General features: G+C 42.0%; 1 protein-coding gene across 1 annotated transcript in view; it reads right to left on the bottom strand.

Annotated features, from left to right (window-relative positions):
* Window positions 1-328: 328 nt before the first annotated feature.
* LOC132901318 (zinc finger protein 271-like) overlaps window positions 329-18,537 on the bottom strand; it is a 56,637-nt gene continuing 38,428 nt past the window's right edge. Inside the window, exons 4-6 of the mRNA XM_060943630.1 lie at window positions 8,327-8,394; window positions 7,978-8,156; window positions 329-2,536 (exon numbers count right to left, since the gene is read on the bottom strand). Of these exons, the coding sequence (XP_060799613.1) occupies window positions 747-2,536; window positions 7,978-8,156; window positions 8,327-8,394 (2,037 nt within the window). The 3' untranslated portion in view covers window positions 329-746. The remainder of the gene's footprint in view (window positions 2,537-7,977; window positions 8,157-8,326; window positions 8,395-18,537) is intronic.

The following is an 18,537-nucleotide window of genomic DNA, read 5'->3' as shown; positions in this document are numbered from 1 at the left end:
CATGACATTAGGTTATTCTTAGAAGTCACTGCTGATGCATTCATAAGTCAACTGACATCACTCTGCTAAACAAATTGTCTTATATCAGCTCAAAAAAAAAAAAAATTCATACAGTGCTATGCACTTGAGATCAAGTCTTTGTTTGACAAGAGATGCTCCGTTTCATGAATACAAGAGACAAGCTGCCAAAAAATAAATAAATAAAAACCCACTGCGTACACACAATAAGGACGAAACCTATTCAGTACTGATACATAATTGGTTTTTGCAATTTGGTTCGTAATACATTTTATTTATATAAACTTTTTGCTGATTTTCTAGTGTTACATAAAGAGAAGAGGTGAAATATCATGTAAACCGACCATAAACACATGAAGAGACCTAGTTTTACAATTTACATTTAAAACATTACGATCTACACAATGTACATAAGTATAAAATTTAAAATCTTAAATATCATGGAAGCCATAGCCAATCAGCTGATTAACTGTCACTTCTAATTCAACACACTAAATTTCATAATAGCCAATTTCATCTCTGAAGCAGACAACTTCTGAAAAATTGTTGACCAGTGTAACATGAACAATAAAGTTCAAAGTACAGGTCATTTTCAGTCAAAACTGTAACAACCATATTTAATTTGACAACTTTAAATCATGCAATGTCTCTGAGTTAGTGCACTTGAAGGTCTTAAATGTAACTAAACAAGCAAACATCTTTCCACACTGTGAGCAGTGATACGGCTTCTATCCTGTGTGAATGCGCTGGTGTCGTTGGAGAGCACTCTGCTGAGTAAAACTCTTCCCACACTGTGAGCAGTGATATGGCTTCTCTCCTGTGTGAATGCGCTGGTGTGTTTGGAGATTACTCTGATGAGTAAAACTCTTCCCACACTGTGAGCAGTGATACGGCTTCTCTCCTGTGTGAATGCGCTGGTGTGTTTGGAGCGCACTCTGACGAATAAAACTCTTTCCACACTGTGAGCAGTGATACGGCTTCTCTCCTGTGTGAATGCGCTGGTGGACTTGGAGATTACTCTGCGTCGTAAAACTCTTCCCACACTGTGAGCAGTGATACGGCTTCTCTCCTGTGTGAATGCGCTGGTGTGTTTGGCGATCACTCTGGTGAGTAAAACTCTTCCCACACTGTGAGCAGTGATACGGCTTCTCTCCTGTGTGAATGCGCTGGTGGACATGGAGATTACTCTGCGTCGTAAAACTCTTCCCACACTGTGAGCAGTGATACGGCTTCTCTCCTGTGTGAATGCGCTGGTGTGTCTGGAGAGTACTCTGATGAGTAAAACTCTTTCCACACTGTGAGCAGTGATACGGCTTCTCTCCTGTGTGAACGCGCTGGTGTGTTTGGAGATCACTCTGACTAGTAAAACTCTTCCCACACTGTGAGCAGTGATACGGCTTCTCTCCTGTGTGAATGCGCTGGTGTAGTTGGAGATCACTCTGATGAGTAAAACTCTTCCCACTCTGTGAGCAGTGATACGGCTTCTCTCCTGTGTGAATGCGCTGGTGTGTTTGGAGATCACTCTGACTAGTAAAACTCTTCCCACACTGTGAGCAGTGATACGGCTTCTCTCCTGTGTGAATGCGCTGGTGTAGTTGGAGATCACTCTGATGAGTAAAACTCTTCCCACACTGTGAGCAGTGATACGGCTTCTCTCCTGTGTGAATGCGCTGGTGTAGTTGGAGAGCACTCTGATGAGTAAAACTCTTCCCACACTGTGAGCAGTGATACGGCTTCTCTCCTGTGTGAATGCGCTGGTGTTTTTGGAGAGTACTCTGATGAGTAAAACTCTTCCCACACTGTGAGCAGTGATACGGCTTCTCTCCTGTGTGAATGCGCTGGTGTAGTCGGAGATTACTCTGCTGAGTAAAACTCTTCCCACACTGTGAGCAGTGATACGGCTTCTCTCCTGTGTGAATGCGCTGGTGTTTTTGGAGAGTACTCTGACGAATAAAACTCTTTCCACACTGTGAGCAGTGATATGGCTTTTCTCCTGTGTGAATGCGCTGGTGTTGTCGGAGAGTACTCTGATGAGTAAAACTCTTTCCACACTGTGAGCAGTGAAACGGCTTCTCTCCTGTGTGAATGCGCTGGTGTTTTTGGAGATTACTCTGATGAGTAAAACTCTTCCCACACTGTGAGCAGTGATACGGCTTCTCTCCTGTGTGAATGCGCAGGTGTAGTTGGAGAGCACTCTGCTGAGTAAAGCTCTTCCCACACTGTGAGCAGTGATACGGCTTCTCTCCTGTGTGAATGCGCTGGTGTTTTTGGAGAGTACTCTGATGAGTAAAACTCTTCCCACACTGTGAGCAGTGATACGGCTTCTCTCCTGTGTGAATGCGCTGGTGTAGTCGGAGATTACTCTGCTGAGTAAAACTCTTCCCACACTGTGAGCAGTGATACGGCTTCTCTCCTGTGTGAATGCGCTGGTGTTGTTGGAGATCATACTGATGAGTAAAACTCTTCCCACACTGTGAGCAGTGATATGGTTTCTCTTCTGTGTGAATGCGCTGGTGTTCTGAAAGATCCAAAAATGGGCCTTATTTATCAAACTGGATATAGATAGATTTATTTGCAAATAGTTTCTGGTAGCATTTACACAAGCAAATATGTATTTTCTATCTAGATTTTTTATATGGATTAGGTTGTCAAGTTTAAAACATTAATTTCCAATTACACACTAATTTCATGAAATTGTTTTGTGGGATTTTGTGAAGCCCCATGATTCATATTAATGTAATTGATGAAAGCAAGGGGGGCACGGTGGTGTAGTGGTTAGCGCTGTTGCCTCACAGCAAGAAGTTCTGGGTTCGAGCCCCGTGGCTGTCGAGGGCCTTTCTGTGCGGAGTTTGCATGTTCTCCCCGTGTCCGCGTGGGTTTCCTCCGGGTGCTCCGGTTTCCCCCACAGTCCAAAGACATGCAGGTTAGGTTAACTGGTGACTTTAAATTGACCGTAGGTGTGAATGTGAGTGTGAATGGTTGTCTGTGTCTATGTGTCAGCCCTGTGATGACCTGGCGACTTGTCCAGGGTGTACCCCGCCATTCGCCCGTAGTCAGCTGGGATAGGCTCCAGCTTGCCAGCGACCCTGTAGAACAGGATAAAGCGGCTAGAGATAATGAGATGAGATGATGAAAGCAAGCCAACATCCAGAAATTAAGACATATAATAATAGTCATTTAATTTAAATGTAGGCGTATAAAAAAAAAATAGCTTGATTTCAACTGAATTTTTCTGGTATTGCGCAAGGTAAAAAAAATTTCAGAGAATGCAGAATGTTATAGATATTTGACCAAAGTTTAATATAAAATAGGAGAATTACATTGATCTTGCTCCTGAATTTACCCGTGATATGCACTTTAAGAAGCTAAAATTTAACATAATTAAAAAGATAAGTTCTCCATGGTATGACTCTTGTGGAATTATTGAATTCCATAAAAATACTAAAATTGTTATTGCTTGTTAAATTGCTTGATAATATAACCATCACATATGCTCCTGAAATAAAGCAAATGTGTTGCAATTGATTTTTATAATGGTTGATGGGTTTGACTGACATCTGCATTATCCAATTAACAATTTCGCTTGGTTCAGACACACTGCATGTGTGTTTTCAACTAACTTCTTTCCAGCCAGCTGGTTCTATTGCACTGAAGGTATTATAATGATGCCCCCTTCCAGTGTTTCTGTAATATGGGGAGGTCTGACATTATCCTATATTATGTGTTTGCTGTGACAGGGCATTTCCCCCCAATTTCTCCCCAATTTTCTCCCTAATTTAGCCATGGCCAATTCCCACCCATTAGACGCCTCTCCAGTATCACATAACAGCTGCCAACCAGGGAGGGCTATCATGTGCTTCCTCCAAGACAGGAAACACCAGTTGACCACGTTTTACTCATACAATGTCAGGGGGCTGCAAAGCACACTTGGACGAAAGCCCAATCCACTTACTTCCTATTAAATGTGCTCTCACATGCCCATGACTGGCCAGTGTAACTGACAGGGCAGAGAAGAAAGAGCATGCCATCTCTCCCTCCCAGAGAGCCCAGACAATTTTGCTCTCTTGAGCTCCCAACCACAGATGATTGTGGCGTCATCAGGATTTGAAAGTGGCAATATCTGGATGATGGGGAGGATGACGGGGACAACACTTTTCTGCTGTGCCACTCGGGATCCACAGGGCATTCATTTTACGCTACTTCTGGTTAAACTGGGCATGATGAATAAAACAACACTATCTTGTGGTTTACTATATACAGTGGTGCTTGAAAGTTTGTGAACCCTTTAGAATTTTCTATATTTCTGCATAAATATGACCTAAAACATCATCAGATTTTCACACAAGTCCTAAAAGTAGATAAAGAGAACCCAGTTAAACAAATGAGACAAAAATATTAGACTTGGTCATTTATTTATTGAGGAAAGTGATCCAATATTACATATCTGTGAGTGGCAAAAGTATGTGAACCTCTAGGATTAGCAGTTAATTTGAAGGTGAAATTAGAGTCAGGTGTTTTCAATCAATGGGATGACAATCAGGTGTGAGTGGGCACCCTCTCATCTCATCTCATTATCTGTAGCCACTTTATCCTGTTCTACAGGGTCGCAGGCAAGCTGGAGCCTATCCCAGCTGACTACGGGCGAAAGGCGGGGTACACCCTGGACAAGTCGCCAGGTCATCACAGGGCTGACACATAGACACAGACAACCATTCACACTCACATTCACACCTACGGTCAATTTAGAGCCACCAGTTAACCTAACCTGCATGTCTTTGGACTGTGGGGGAAACCGGAGCACCCGGAGGAAACCCACGCGGACACGGGGAGAACATGCAAACTGCACACAGAAAGGCCCTCGCCGGCCACGGGGCTCGAACCCAGACCTTCTTGCTGTGAGGCGACAGCGCTAACCACTACACCACCGTGCCGAGTGGGCACCCTGTTTTATTAAAAAAAAAGGGATATATTAAAGTCTGACCTTCACAACACATGTTTGTGGAAGTGTATCATGGCATGAACAAAGGAGATTTCTGAGGACCTTAGAAAAAGCGTTGTTGATGCTCATCAGGCTGGAAAAGGTTACAAAACCGTCTCTAAAGAGTTTGGACTCCACCAATCCACAGTCAGACAGATTGTGTACAAGTAGAGGAAATTCAAGACCATTGTTACCCTCCCCAGGAGTGATCAACCAACAGAGATCACTCCAAGAGCAAGGCGTGTAATAGTCGGCGAAGTCACAAAGGACCCCAGAGTAACTTCTAAGCAACTGAAGGCCTCTCTCACATCGGCTAATGTTACTGTTCATGAGTCCACCATCAGGAGAACACAGAACAACAATGGTGTGCATGGTAGGGCTGCAAGGAGAAAGCCACTGCTCTCCAAAAAGAACATTGCTGCTCATCTGCAGTTTGCTAAAGATCATGTGGACAAGCCAGAAAGCTATTGGAAAAATGTTTTGTGGATGGATGAGACCAAAATAGAACTTTTTGGTTTGAATGAGAAGTGTTATGTTTGGAGAAAGGAAAACACTGCATTCCAGCATAAGAACCTTATCCCATCTGTGAAACATGGTGGTGGTACTATCATGGTTTGGGCCTGTTTTGATACATCTGGGCCAGGACAGCTTGCAAACATTGATAGAACAATGAATTCTGAATTATACCAGTGAATTCTAAAGGAAAATGTCAGGACATCTGTCCATGAACTGAATCTCAAGAGAAGGTGGGTCATGCAGCAAGACAACGACCCTAAGCACACAAGTTGTTCTACCAAAGAATGGTTAAAGAAGAATAAAGTTCATGTTTTGGAATGGCCAAGTCAAAGTCCTGACCTTAATCCAATCAAAATGTTGTGGAAGGACCTGAAGCAAGCAGTTCATGTGAGGAAACCCACCAACATCCCAGAGTTGACGCTATTCTGTATGGAGGAATGGGCTAAAATTCCTCCAAGCCAGTGTGCAGGACTGATCAACAACTACCAGAAATGTTTAATTGCAGTTATTGCTGCACAAGGGGGTCACACCAGATACTGAAAGCAAAGGTTCACATATTTTTGCCACTTACAGATATGTAATATTGGATCATTTTCCTCAATAAATAAATGACCAAGTCTAATATTTTTGTCTCATTTGTTTAAATGGATTCTCTTTATCTACTTTTAGGACTTGGGTGAAAATCTGATGTTTTAGGTCATATTTATGCAGAAATATAGAAAATTCTAAAGGGTTCACAAACTTTCAAGCACCACTATAGTCAGTTTTGCAATAGCAAGATATGCAGTGGGCGGACTTCACGTGTCTCAAAGGAAGCTGATAGACTTCACCCTCTCTGGTTGGTCACGGTCATATGATCGAGAAGACCTACCTGGTTGGGGGAACAGGCCAAAATGAGTTCTCTGGGGAATGCTCTAGTTATTGCAGACTGCATTGTACAACAGCTTTCATCCCAGAAACACTGGTAGCAGGGTTCTCCACGAGGGGTTTTAGAGGGGCGGGCCGCCCCCCTTTCTGTGATTCCCGCCCCGTTTAATTTCTGTCGCCCCTTTACAAAAGGAAGAGACGTCCCTTTGTTTTCTTTGTGACAGATAGCCTTTCTCTGTTGGAGTACCGACAACGCGACAACACCCGAGTGTGAAACTCATTTACCAGCAATTAGTTTAGTCAGTCTGATGATTCTAGTCTAAGAAAAGCGTTTCACACTTCTGCGTTTTTGACACATTGCTCTTGCGCCGGGAGATAACACGCTGTGGCAGCGGGGGTGTGGTCAAGCATCGGTCTGTGACAGGAGGGCGGAGTCAGGGAAGGTAAGTGGCAGAATCACTACACCTGTCGTTAATTAATGTGTTTGTGTGTCTTCCCAGTGACCGCACCCTATTTAAGGAGAGAGCGCGAGAGCAGAGGGAGCTCTCTCCCCAACCAGACGGCTGATGTGTGTGCGTGTGTGAGAGTGTATATGAACGCTGAAAAGCTGAATAAAAGAGTTTTGTGAACTCAGTTCTGGCCTGCCGTCCTTCTGTGCTCTCCCAGGTTTCAGCACCACTGTGACAGTTCATGTAGGTGGGTGGAGCACAGAAGGACGGCAGGCCAGACCTGAGTTCACAAAACTCTTTTATTCAGCTTTTCAGCGTTCATATACACTCTCACACATGCTCAGACACGCACACACATCAGTCGTCTGGTGCGGGAGAGAGCTCCCTCTGCTGTCGCTCTCTCTCCTTAAATAGGGCGCGGTCACTGGGAAGACACACAAACCCATTAATTAACGACAGGTGTAATGATTCTGCCACTTACCTTCCCTGACTCCGCCCTCCTGTCACAGACCGATGCTTGACCACGCCCCCGCTGCCACACACGCCGCCATAATAACGTGTGAATCGACACCAAGTTCGAGATAACTGATTGTTATTGTCGGCAGAGAAATAAAGGATAAAAACAAAAAGTTCAAAGTTGGTGCGGCAAATATAGCCATGGAGCAGTGTAAAACATCTTTTCAATGTACTTTACTCTCTAAAAAAAAATTATTTTTTCCAGTGGTGCCTGCAATTACATTTTCATTTCAAACAATGTCAGCTGTTGTGGAGCAGTGTGAATATAGTTAATACAAAAACTTCTGTACTTTTCTGTTCTTTTTTTGTAGTTTGCTAAATAAAAAATATTTTTACCAGTTCCATTTCAAACAATGTGTCTGAATATGATGTGTAAGTGTGTAATGTTTGATGCATGATGTGTTTTGTACCAGTCCAACTGATTCCTCTATTCTAAATGATTACTATTTGAGAGTATTTTATGCAAATATTATGCAAATGACATATGTAAATTTATGCAAATTTGTTTCAAGGTCATCCGATTGACCCCCACCCCCCTATATTTTCAATCCATGGAGAACCCTGGGTAGGCTCAGAAACGTCACGAAATGATGCAGAAAATAACCTCTATAACCTCTTAGACAAAAGTAACACCTTGCTGTCTGGTTGTTCCTGTAGGTGCAGGACTGAGTTCTTTGGTGTACTCCTCTTCATACCACACCAAGAGCTCCTGTCCTGGGTTAATGGATCGACAGCAACGATACAGAATTCCCCCTTGATACTCAAATGCCACAAGATTCTGTTCTTCTTCATTACGGGCACATTTCACATACCTAAAAGAGTGAGGCAATGTTTCAAAAAAAGGTAAAAAATCAGATCAGAGTTACAGACTTGGAGAAAGCATGGCGGAGATATCAATGACATGAAGATAAAGTTCTTCCAACAAATGAGGAGCTGTAAAATCAAATCACTAAAACGACCCAACAGCTAGTGTACTGCTCACCTCATCCAATTCACATGCGTCTCTCTTTTGGCATCGATGTATTCTTCACACTGCATGCTCCTGTATACCTGTAGAAAAATACCACATTTACTTTTTTTTTTACACAAAATCAATACAGTGGGGCAAAAAAGTATTTAGTCAGCCACCAATTGTGCAAGTTCTCCCACTTAAAAAGATGAGAGAGGCCTGTAATTTTCATCATAGGTACACTTCAACTATGAGAGACAGAATGGGGGGAAAGAATCCAGGAAATCACATTGTAGGATTTTTAATGAATTAATTGGTAAATTAATTGGTAAATTCCTCGGTAAAATAAGTATTTGGTCACCTACAAACAAGCAAGATTCCTGGCTCTCACAGATCTGTAACTTCTTCTTTAAGAGGCTCCTCTGTCCTCCACTCGTTACCTGTATTAATGGCACCTGTTTGAACTCGTTATCAGTATAAAAGACACCTGTCCACAACCTCAAACAGTCACACTCCAAACTCCACTATGGCCAAGACCAAAGAGCTGTCAAAGGACACCAGAAACAAAATTGCAGACCTGCACCAGGCTGGGAAGACTGAATCTGCAATAGGTAAGCAGCTTGGTGTGAAGAAATCAACTATGGGAGCAATTATTAGAAAATGGAAGACATACAAGACCACTGATAATCTCCCTCGATCTGGGGCTCCATGCAAGATCTCACCCCGTGGGGTCAAAATGATCACAAGAACAGTGAGCAAAAACCCCAGAACCACACGGGGGGACCTAGTGAATGACCTGCAGAAAGCTGGGACCAAAGTAACAAAGGCTACCATCAGTAACACACTACGACGCCAGGGACTCAAATCCTGCAGTGCCAGACGTGTCCCCCTGCTTAAGCCAGTACATGTCCAGGCCCGTCTGAAGTTTGCTAGAGAGCATTTGGATGATCCAGAAGAGGACTGGGAGAATGTCATATGGTCAGATGAAACCAAAATAGAACTTTTTGGTAAAAACTCAACTTGTCGTGTTTGGAGGAGAAAGAATGCTGAGTTGCATCCAAAGAACACCATACCTACTGTGAAGCATGGGGGTGGAAACATCATGCTTTGGGGCTGTTTTTCTGCAAAGGGACCAGGACGACTGATCCGTGTAAAGGAAAGAATGAATGGGGCCATGTATCATGAGATTTTGAGTGAAAACCTCCTTCCATCAGCAAGGGCATTGAAGTGAAACGTGGCTGGGTCTTTCAGCATGACAATGATCCCAAACACACCGCCCGGGCAACGAAGGAGTGGCTTCGTAAGAAGCATTTCAAGGTCCTGGAGTGGCCTAGCCAGTCTCCAGATCTCAACCCCATAGAAAATCTTTGGAGGGAGTTGAAAGTCCGTGTTGCCCAGCGACAGCCCCAAAACATCACTGCTCTAGAGGAGATCTGCATGGAGGAATGGGCCAAAATACCAGCAACAGTGTGTGAAAACCTTGTGAAGACTTACAGAAAACGTTTGACCTCTGTCATTGCCAACAAAGGGTATATAGCAAAGTATTGAGATGAACTTTTGTTATTGACCAAATACTTATTTTCCACCATAATTTGCAAATAAATTCTTTAAAAATCAGACAGACAATGTGATTATCTGGATTTTTTTTCTCATTTTGTCTCTCATAGTTGCGGTATACCTATGATAATTACAGGCCTCTCTCATCTTTTTAAGTGGGAGAACTTGCACAATTGGTTACTGACTAAATACTTTTTTGCCCCACTGTATATGGCTTTAAATGAGGTTAACAGAAACAAGAACAATGGCTCATGCCAATATTATTAACCCTCATGAAGGCTGAATTAAAGGTTTTTGACTGTATCGTAAGATTCACAAAACAGCTGACAAGCTCCGAGATGAATTTAGTAACTATAGGAAAATGCAGGCAAGGCTTTATCAGGATTTAGGCAAAGGAAAGGTTTCTCATAAAAGGCTTTACTTCTGACATGGCAAAGCTGTGCTGTGAATCAGACCTCTGATAAATATCTATCTGTCCCTTGTGTATTGGTCTCTAAACGGACAGCTACAAAAATACACAACTTTAAAAGTCAGTTCTGTCTCTAAATGGGTTTTATATAAAATATTTTTGATCTGTACAAGTAATATTTATTTGGGCGCCAATGTTGTTTTAGTTCAGTGTAGCAGTGTTCATCTTTAATTTAAATAATTTTAAATTTACTTTTAGTCGTGTCCTGAAAATAGTAGTTACATTTTAGTCTTTTTTTTTTTGGTCAAGATTTCATCAATGGAACTCAATTTTAATTTTAGTCTCATTCTATCAATGTTTTAATCATAATTTCCTCAGATAGTTGCATGGTACTTGTAAAATATGCCCTGCAGTTTTAAGAGGGCCTGTTGCAGCAGGGGTTTAGCCGGATTCCCCCCCAGCATATGGCTGGTTTTGTCACTATGCAGAAGTTACAGTACTCGGCGTAAATGAGTACACCCCCTTTGAAAAGTAACATTTTAAACAAACAATCTCAATGAACACAAACAATTTCCAAAATGTTGACAAGACAAAGTTTAATATAACATCTGTTTAACTTATAACGTGAAAGTAAGGTTAATAATATAACTTAGATTACACTTTTTTTTCAGTTTTACTCAAATTAGGGTGGTGCAAAAATGAGTACACCCCACAACAAAAACTACTACATCTAGTACTTTGTATGGCCTCCATGATTTTTAATGACATCACCAAGTCTTCTAGGTATGGAATGAACAAGTTGGCGATATTTTGCAACAATCTTTTTCCATTCTTCAACAATGACCTCTTTTAGTGACTGGATGCTGGATGGAGAGTGATGCTCAACTTGTCTTTTCAGAATTCCCCAAAGAAAATAATTTCTTTACACCACAAAGGTGAAGGCTACAAGATGATCAGCAAAGCTTTACTTATCAGTCAGAATACTGTAGCAAAAGTGGTACAAAAATTTAAGAAAGATGGAACTGCAACCATCTCAGAGATGTACAGGTCGTCCATGGAAGTTAACACCTCGACAGAAGCGTCTTCTGATGAGAAGGGTTGAAGAAAATTGGCATACAAGTTCACTGCAGTTACCTAAAGAAGTAGAAAGCCAAACTGGGGTGACTATTTGCGGTGACACAATACGGCGTACGCTGCAGAGGAATGGCATGCATGGATGCCGTCCACGAAAGAAGCCTCTCCTAAAGCCCAGGCACAAAAAAGCCGGCCTAGAGTTTGCCAGGGCCCATGCTGACAAAGATGAAGCCTACTGGGACTCTATACTCTGGAGTGAGGAGACCAAGATAAATGTTTTTGGAACTGATGGCTTCAAAACTGTATGGCGTCGCAAAGGTGAGGAATACAAAGAAAAATGCATGGAGCCTACAGTGAAACATGGTGGTGGCAGTGTCTTTATGTGGGGCTGCATGAGTGCTGCTGATGTCGGGGAGCTGCATTTCATTGATGGCATCATGAATTCACAGATGTATTGCTCTATACTGAAAGAGAAGATGCTACCATCACTCCGTGCCCTTGGTCGTCGTGCACTTTTCCAACACGACAATGATCCTAAACACACAGCTAAGGCCACTGTTGGATTTCTGAAGAAGAACAGGGTGAAAGTGATTCAGTGGCCAAGTATGTCTCCTGATCTGAACCCAATCAAACACCTATGGGGAATTCTGAAGAGACAAGTTGAGCATCACTCTCCATCCAGCATCCAGTCACTAAAAGAGGTCATTGTTGAAGAATGGAAAAAGATTGATGTTGCAAAATGTTGCCAACTTGTTCATTCCATGCCTAGAAGACTTGGTGCTGTCATTAAAAATCATGGAGGCCATACAAAGTACTAGATGTAGTAGTTTTTGTTGTGGGGGTGTGCTCATTTTTGCACCACCCTAATTTGAGTAAAACTGAAAAATGTGTAATCCAAGTTATATTATTAACCTTACTTTCACGTTATAAGTTACAGATGCTATTTTAAACTTTGTCTTGTCAACATTTTGGGAATTGTGTTCATTGAGATATTGTTTAAAATGTTACTTTTCAAAGGAGGTGTACTCATTTACGCTGAGCACTGTATGTGGAGTTAGCCACGACTGTAATGGTGATGAGCGCTATTTTCATATGAAGACGTTACTTTGTTCAGACCAATGCCGTGTGTGTGTCCTGACTCATATACCCGTTAGAATCTAGGAGCATTATGAAAGCCATGCGAGCAGGGAAGTGAGCGAGTCTAGCAAACCAGATTCACTCCCGCTTCCCAACTACGGTCAGGAACCTGTGGTTGGTAGAAGAGAGCAACTGGACTTGCTTGAAAAGTCTTGAAGACGTTTCGCCTCTCGTCCGAAAGGCATCCTCAGTTCTGTCTGTCTAATAGGGAGTATCAAGTATTTATCCTCTCATGGATCATCATAGAATCCGAATCAGAATGCTGATGGCTGCATTGTAGGTGGCTGATAGATGTCATAGACACCCACCTCTGTTCAGTGATGGTCGTTCCAGGTTGACAAAAATGAACGATCCTCTCTGGCTAAGATGTCTGCCAGTTTTCTGGAAGTCCTCTCATACTCCCACACCAGTCGAAGGGAACTCATCCCAAAGTGCGTAGAAACATATCTGTGAAGATACTCAGTCATCCAGGTACATAGTAATCTGTGGTTGGTAGAAGAGAGCAACTGGACTTGCTTGAAAAGTCTTGAAGACGTTTCGCCTCTCGTCCGAAAGAGGCGAAACGAGAGGCGAAACGTCTTCAAGACTTTTCAAGCAAGTCCAGTTGCTCTCTTCTACCAACCACAGATTACTATGTACCTGGATGACTGAGTATCTTCACAGATACAGTCAGGAACGTGAAAAAGAGGGAAGGCAACATACTGGAATGGATTTTGCTAAGGATATTTCCCCTAGCTGTAAAAACTCCCTTGAGAAGTAAGCTAGGATGACTGTCTGAACAGAACCAGCTATCTTGGGTCACGTTTATTCGTCAGGGCATAATGAACAGAGATTTTGTTTTGCCATGCTTTTACCGGCCCTCTCTGTGGGCCTGTCATTTCAGGTTCACATGACAGCATACGTGCTCTCACCGGTCAATCACAACCAAGTTAGCTAATGCACATTAAAGACCCACTGACAACTTTTTACACCACGTAATATGTATATTTATTGTTTTATTGCTGTATTGTGAAATAAAATATCCAAAACTCAACTTGAATAAAGGGTCGTCTTTGTAGAAAATCAAGAATTTCAGAGCCGATTTTGTGTTTTTTGCCCCGGCTTCTACAAGCGCCATGAGCCATTTGCCCGTTTTTGCCGCTAGGGTGAGTGACGTCACATCAGTGTATGTCGTTCTGGATTGCATGAAAATGTCTGCATGGTCTGTGACAAACCTCAGATTCAATATTTGGTATAACCTCCTCTGCATGATCTGGCACATGTACATTGGGTTCTGAGTCTTCTATTTCTTGGAGCGTCTAATTTGAAGAAAGTTGCATTATATTATAGTCTGTCAGTATTTCGATTTCTATAATAAGACACGGAGGAGGGGGTGATGAAAGGAATTTGTTGTAATTTTTTTTCTTTTATGGTATAGGAAAAAACATGCCGGATGGCATCTTATATCTATCACTCCACACATATATCATGGATATTATCCTAACTAAATATATGAAACAAGGTATTGGCCTTTCAGTTGTTGTATATTACTGGTATTAGCTGCTTTGGCCTACTGATAAGTAATATGCAATGGTATAAGACGCATTTGTGACGTTACAACAAATTTTAAACAACATACATGTATTGAATAACAACACATAGCCACGTACCCTGGCTCGTTCTCTTTTGGCAAAGGCACCACCGGACTTTCGCTTTTTGACCGCCCGTTCGGGGGGTCTGCTGTCATCGGTTTCTCTTTTGACAGATTGATTTGGCCCAGGCCTGTCAAACAACGTCGGCACAGCTGACTCCTCCAACACCAGTGGATAAGTTGGATCAAACGTTCTTCGAGTTCTGGACGACAAAGTGAAACAGTGCTCCTCGAAATGTGCTGAACAGAGACGTGACCATTTTGTTGACTTCCAGTTCGCACGCGTTTTGGAAACGTTTCTTTCCCACTCTTTTGCTATTTCAGGGTGTTTTTTCCAAGGAAAGGAATGGAGTTTCACTCCTTCCGACGTGGTGTTAGAACACCTGTAAGCCACACATATAATCCCTTTTCAGTTAGACGCCATTTAACTTTTTCACGCAAGGAAATCACAACAAAACCACAGCTCAATATCACAAGACTTGTGAGAACTGAAGCAACATAGTGACTTGTAAACAAAAACGACACACTGATGTGACGTCACTTCCGGCATCTCTGAATGAGCCCAGTTCATATCCAGGTCAATCTCCCTGTGCGAAATTTAAAATTACTTCTGATGTTTAAAACGGACAGTTAAACCAAGAATTAAAACCAGAATTTATCTTTGGAGTCATATATTGTTTGTTTAAAAATTAATACGAAATGACTGTCAGTGGGTCTTTAACATTCTACACTAATGCAAAAGCAGTGTGCAGCAGTGAAACAAAAGCCATGGAAAGGTCAAAAATTAAAGGAGGAGCTAAAAAAACCAAACAAACCAGGCATTAGAGGCATAGGCTTCCAAATGTTTAAAAAAATAAATAAATCTACAAACTGTTTGGGCATCAGCACCCTGAATTGGCCTGCAATGCCATTTTCAAGGACCAGAATGAAGAGCTTAAAATGGACATTAAAACATAGCTATAGACTAGGCTGTTGCCTCTCGCGGTTACCAGAGGACTAGCCCCCCTGTAACCCTAGCTGTATAGGTGAGAGGCCGAGGGCTATGGAAACGAAGGTCAGTGCCGCCCAATGTGCCTGACTGCATGGAGCGGGAAGGACTTTAGAGATGGGCTAGACTACATGTTCATTTAAAACTGCTGTAACTTGCCCAACCATAACTGACTATCATATGTACCAGAGATTTCCAAGCTTGTTGGGGCTGAAGCACATCAAAGGTCAAATCAGAATGTCAAGGCACACCAAATTAAAAGTTGGCTATCGATTATGAAGAATGTCACACACATTATGATGGGCTAGAAGGTCATTTGCAAAATTTGACCCAGATTGCACTACAGCAGATTGTCAAATAATTATTAAAACAGATAGGTAAATCAGACAGGCAATTGTATAATTTATTAAAAACGTGAGGCAACGCTCATTAGTGTTTTCCATGAGTTACCTAGACTGTAGTGACGGAAGCATTTTCAGAACACAAACACCATTTGATTTGAGACTGATAACATTAAGGTGGGGTTTACATTAGACCGTATCAGCGGATCATCAGATTAACGTTTTTAAAACGATTAGCGCGCACACAGCAACGCCAATACACGGATACGCTCGGCTCCGCAGGCATCCTGCGCTCCAAATCACTCCGCCCTGAACAGCGAGTGCCCTCTGGAGGGTGCGCACTCCGGCCCTGCGCAGCTCACAGAGCGCACGAGGGAAGCGCACGAGCAGTGATTCGGGACTGAGCCGCTGTGTGTGTGATCCCAGTGCATATCAGGCATGCGTGCCACTTACCACTTGCAAGTGGAAGGATGGCAAGCCTAAAGACAATCATAACTACACAATGGGCAGTATTTTCATACTTTTATACTAGTGGTGTGTCGTTCACGAACGAACCGTTCTTTTTGAACGAGTCTTCGAAGTGAACGACTAGAACTAGTTTGCGCTGCCTCTCGTTCTCGGTCGTTCGCGAATCAGCAGTCTCTGCTCGGTGGCAGCAGGGCGGTCGCTGAATCTCGGTCGTTGGCGAATCAGCAGGATCTGTTCAGTAGCAGAAGGGCGTCCAACTTGCATTTTGATCTGTGCAGAGCAGCGCCACTTTACTTCTTTAAGGGCTATCTGAGCCCTATTATCAGAGCGTTGACACATGCCAGGTCTTTAGTTTACAATTTAGAGCTCTCACTCAGCAATACATTTCAGTTCACAGCGAACGAGCTCAGCAGTTCGTGAACGAACGAACAGCCAGCAGCCAGCCTGCCTGCTGTTCGCTGAATACGATGACTTGTAAAGTTGTTTATTCTCTGAAATGAGTGTTGCTGTTAAATAAGCAATTTTTTTTTTTTTTTTGCTTAATGGGTTTGAGAGAACAACTGCATAGCCGGCAGACCATGGCTCTACTAAAATAAATATAATAAATATAAAAACAACTTTATTCTCATCTACATTTAATTAACTTTCAGAGCTTTGTTTATGTAGTCTTTTTCAGATAATGCTAGGATAATGTTTTTCTTCCATCTTTTTCTCAAGCACATTGTAATGTATGAAAATCTATTGTGGATGGCACCTCTGCCGCCTCTCGTTCACTCAAGATGAACTAAACTTCGGACGACAGCCATTGTTGTGCCGCTTTGGTGTGACGTCATCAAAATGAACGAGTGAACGAACGAATTTCTTTGCTGAACTGACCGACATGAACGAACTGGTGGAAATGAATCGCCATGTCCCACCAATATTTTATACTCTTTAATGAAAGGTGATACAAGGCGGAAGTCCGCTCCGTTTTTCGGCAGTCGCGTCACATGACCAACGCCAGCGAATCAGGCAGGTGGATGTCACAGTCACGTTGTCCAATGACGATGCCAGCTAGAGCTCAGCACAGCGTATCCACGTATTCTCAATGTTTACACAGCACCGGACCAGACACGATCTGGATTGAATACGTGGACCCTGGCGGATTCCCGTTTCCCGGTGTTTCCAGGCGTTTTAATGTAAATGGACAGTGCATCCGCGAAGAAAATGAGACAGATACGGTCTAATGTAAACTTGGCCTAAGTGTCCACTCCAGTCATCCACTAGTGCAAACACAATACTATGGTTATCAATTTAAAACAGCAAACAGATAACATCAATGGAGAAGTTAGCATTGATAATTATCATTCATCAAACTTGAGCTTAGAGAACGTTAACATCAGCATGTCTGACTCATCTCCTCGCTTTAAAACAGTGCATGGTTAAATTTGTAGAGTTTTAGCTTATTTGAGTCAGAAAAGCTGCTAACACATCCGGTAGCATGTATTCGTCATTCAAAACACAAGTGCATGCTCTAACCAGAGTTCAAAATAGGTTTATTTTTGGATAAAATGAAATTATTCTGCATGTTCTCTATTCAATATTTTACATTTTCTAAAAAAATAAATAAACCAGTTGAACACAGGTAACCACTTCTGCTTCATTTCTTTGAGGGCTGAAGTGTATGCTCTAGTCATTTTTTTTAACCGTTTATGAACTGTTAAACTCCTTAACCATGCTTTGCGGGTGTGGCCTTTTTGCTGTGGCATCACCATTCATATCGATACAACCAGTGTGTTTATGCTTAAATTACTAAAGCACAAAATTGTTTTGTGCAAGGTCTTCATAGATCTAAAACTCTTAATTTTGCTTGCAAAGTGCACCAGTTTGATACATTTAACTTTAAAATAAACAAAATTATCTCACAGGGGAGCATGCCCCCAGAGCGAGGGCCACTGACCCTAGTTTCACAAAATCCTGAGGGAAACACTATTATTCTGTCTTTTTTTTTTAAATAACTACTGCCAGAGGAAAAGCTACCTGTTCTTTTGCAAGTTAGGGTAGCTCTGAAAGAAATCTCTCTCAGCTCAAACGTAGAAGTAGGTGACTGTGATTATGCAACATATCCTAGAAGCATGTTGATGTTCAAAAATAAACTTGACAGGTAGTGAACTAATGTGGCAAGTGTGTGTGGAAGGAGAAATCATGAGACGGAGAGCTCCACTTTTGAATATAAAAGTGTGTCATTGCATATCGTACAACGAAATTGGATGCCATCCTACCAGTGCAACATCTGCTTATTTTAGATTTAATTATTTATTTCGGTCATTTCAACTTTCAATAACATACACACTGGTTACATACATATCAGCAAGAAAGACCGAAAAGGATTAGACTGAAGCAAAAGCTTATTGCGTCTACCCTCATCACATTTCATAAATTAATAAATTTATGCCAAAGGAATTAAGGAAAGAAACAAAAAGGAAAAAAATTTAATTATAATAGTAACAATAGTATCTGTTACATTTTGTTCAATACAATTTTACAGCTTTCAATTTCAAATGAACACCAAAACATACATATTGGATTTTGCCGTTTTCGTATTCTGTAGCGTTAAATATCAAGTAGCTGGATCAAATTTAAATCAAACCATTTTTTTCC

This window comes from Neoarius graeffei, chromosome 17 (genome assembly GCF_027579695.1).
Source record: "Neoarius graeffei isolate fNeoGra1 chromosome 17, fNeoGra1.pri, whole genome shotgun sequence".
Lineage (NCBI taxonomy): Eukaryota > Metazoa > Chordata > Actinopteri > Siluriformes > Ariidae > Neoarius > Neoarius graeffei.
The sequence above is the reverse complement of the archived record's forward strand: the minus strand, read 5'-3'. Positions and strand labels throughout refer to the sequence as shown.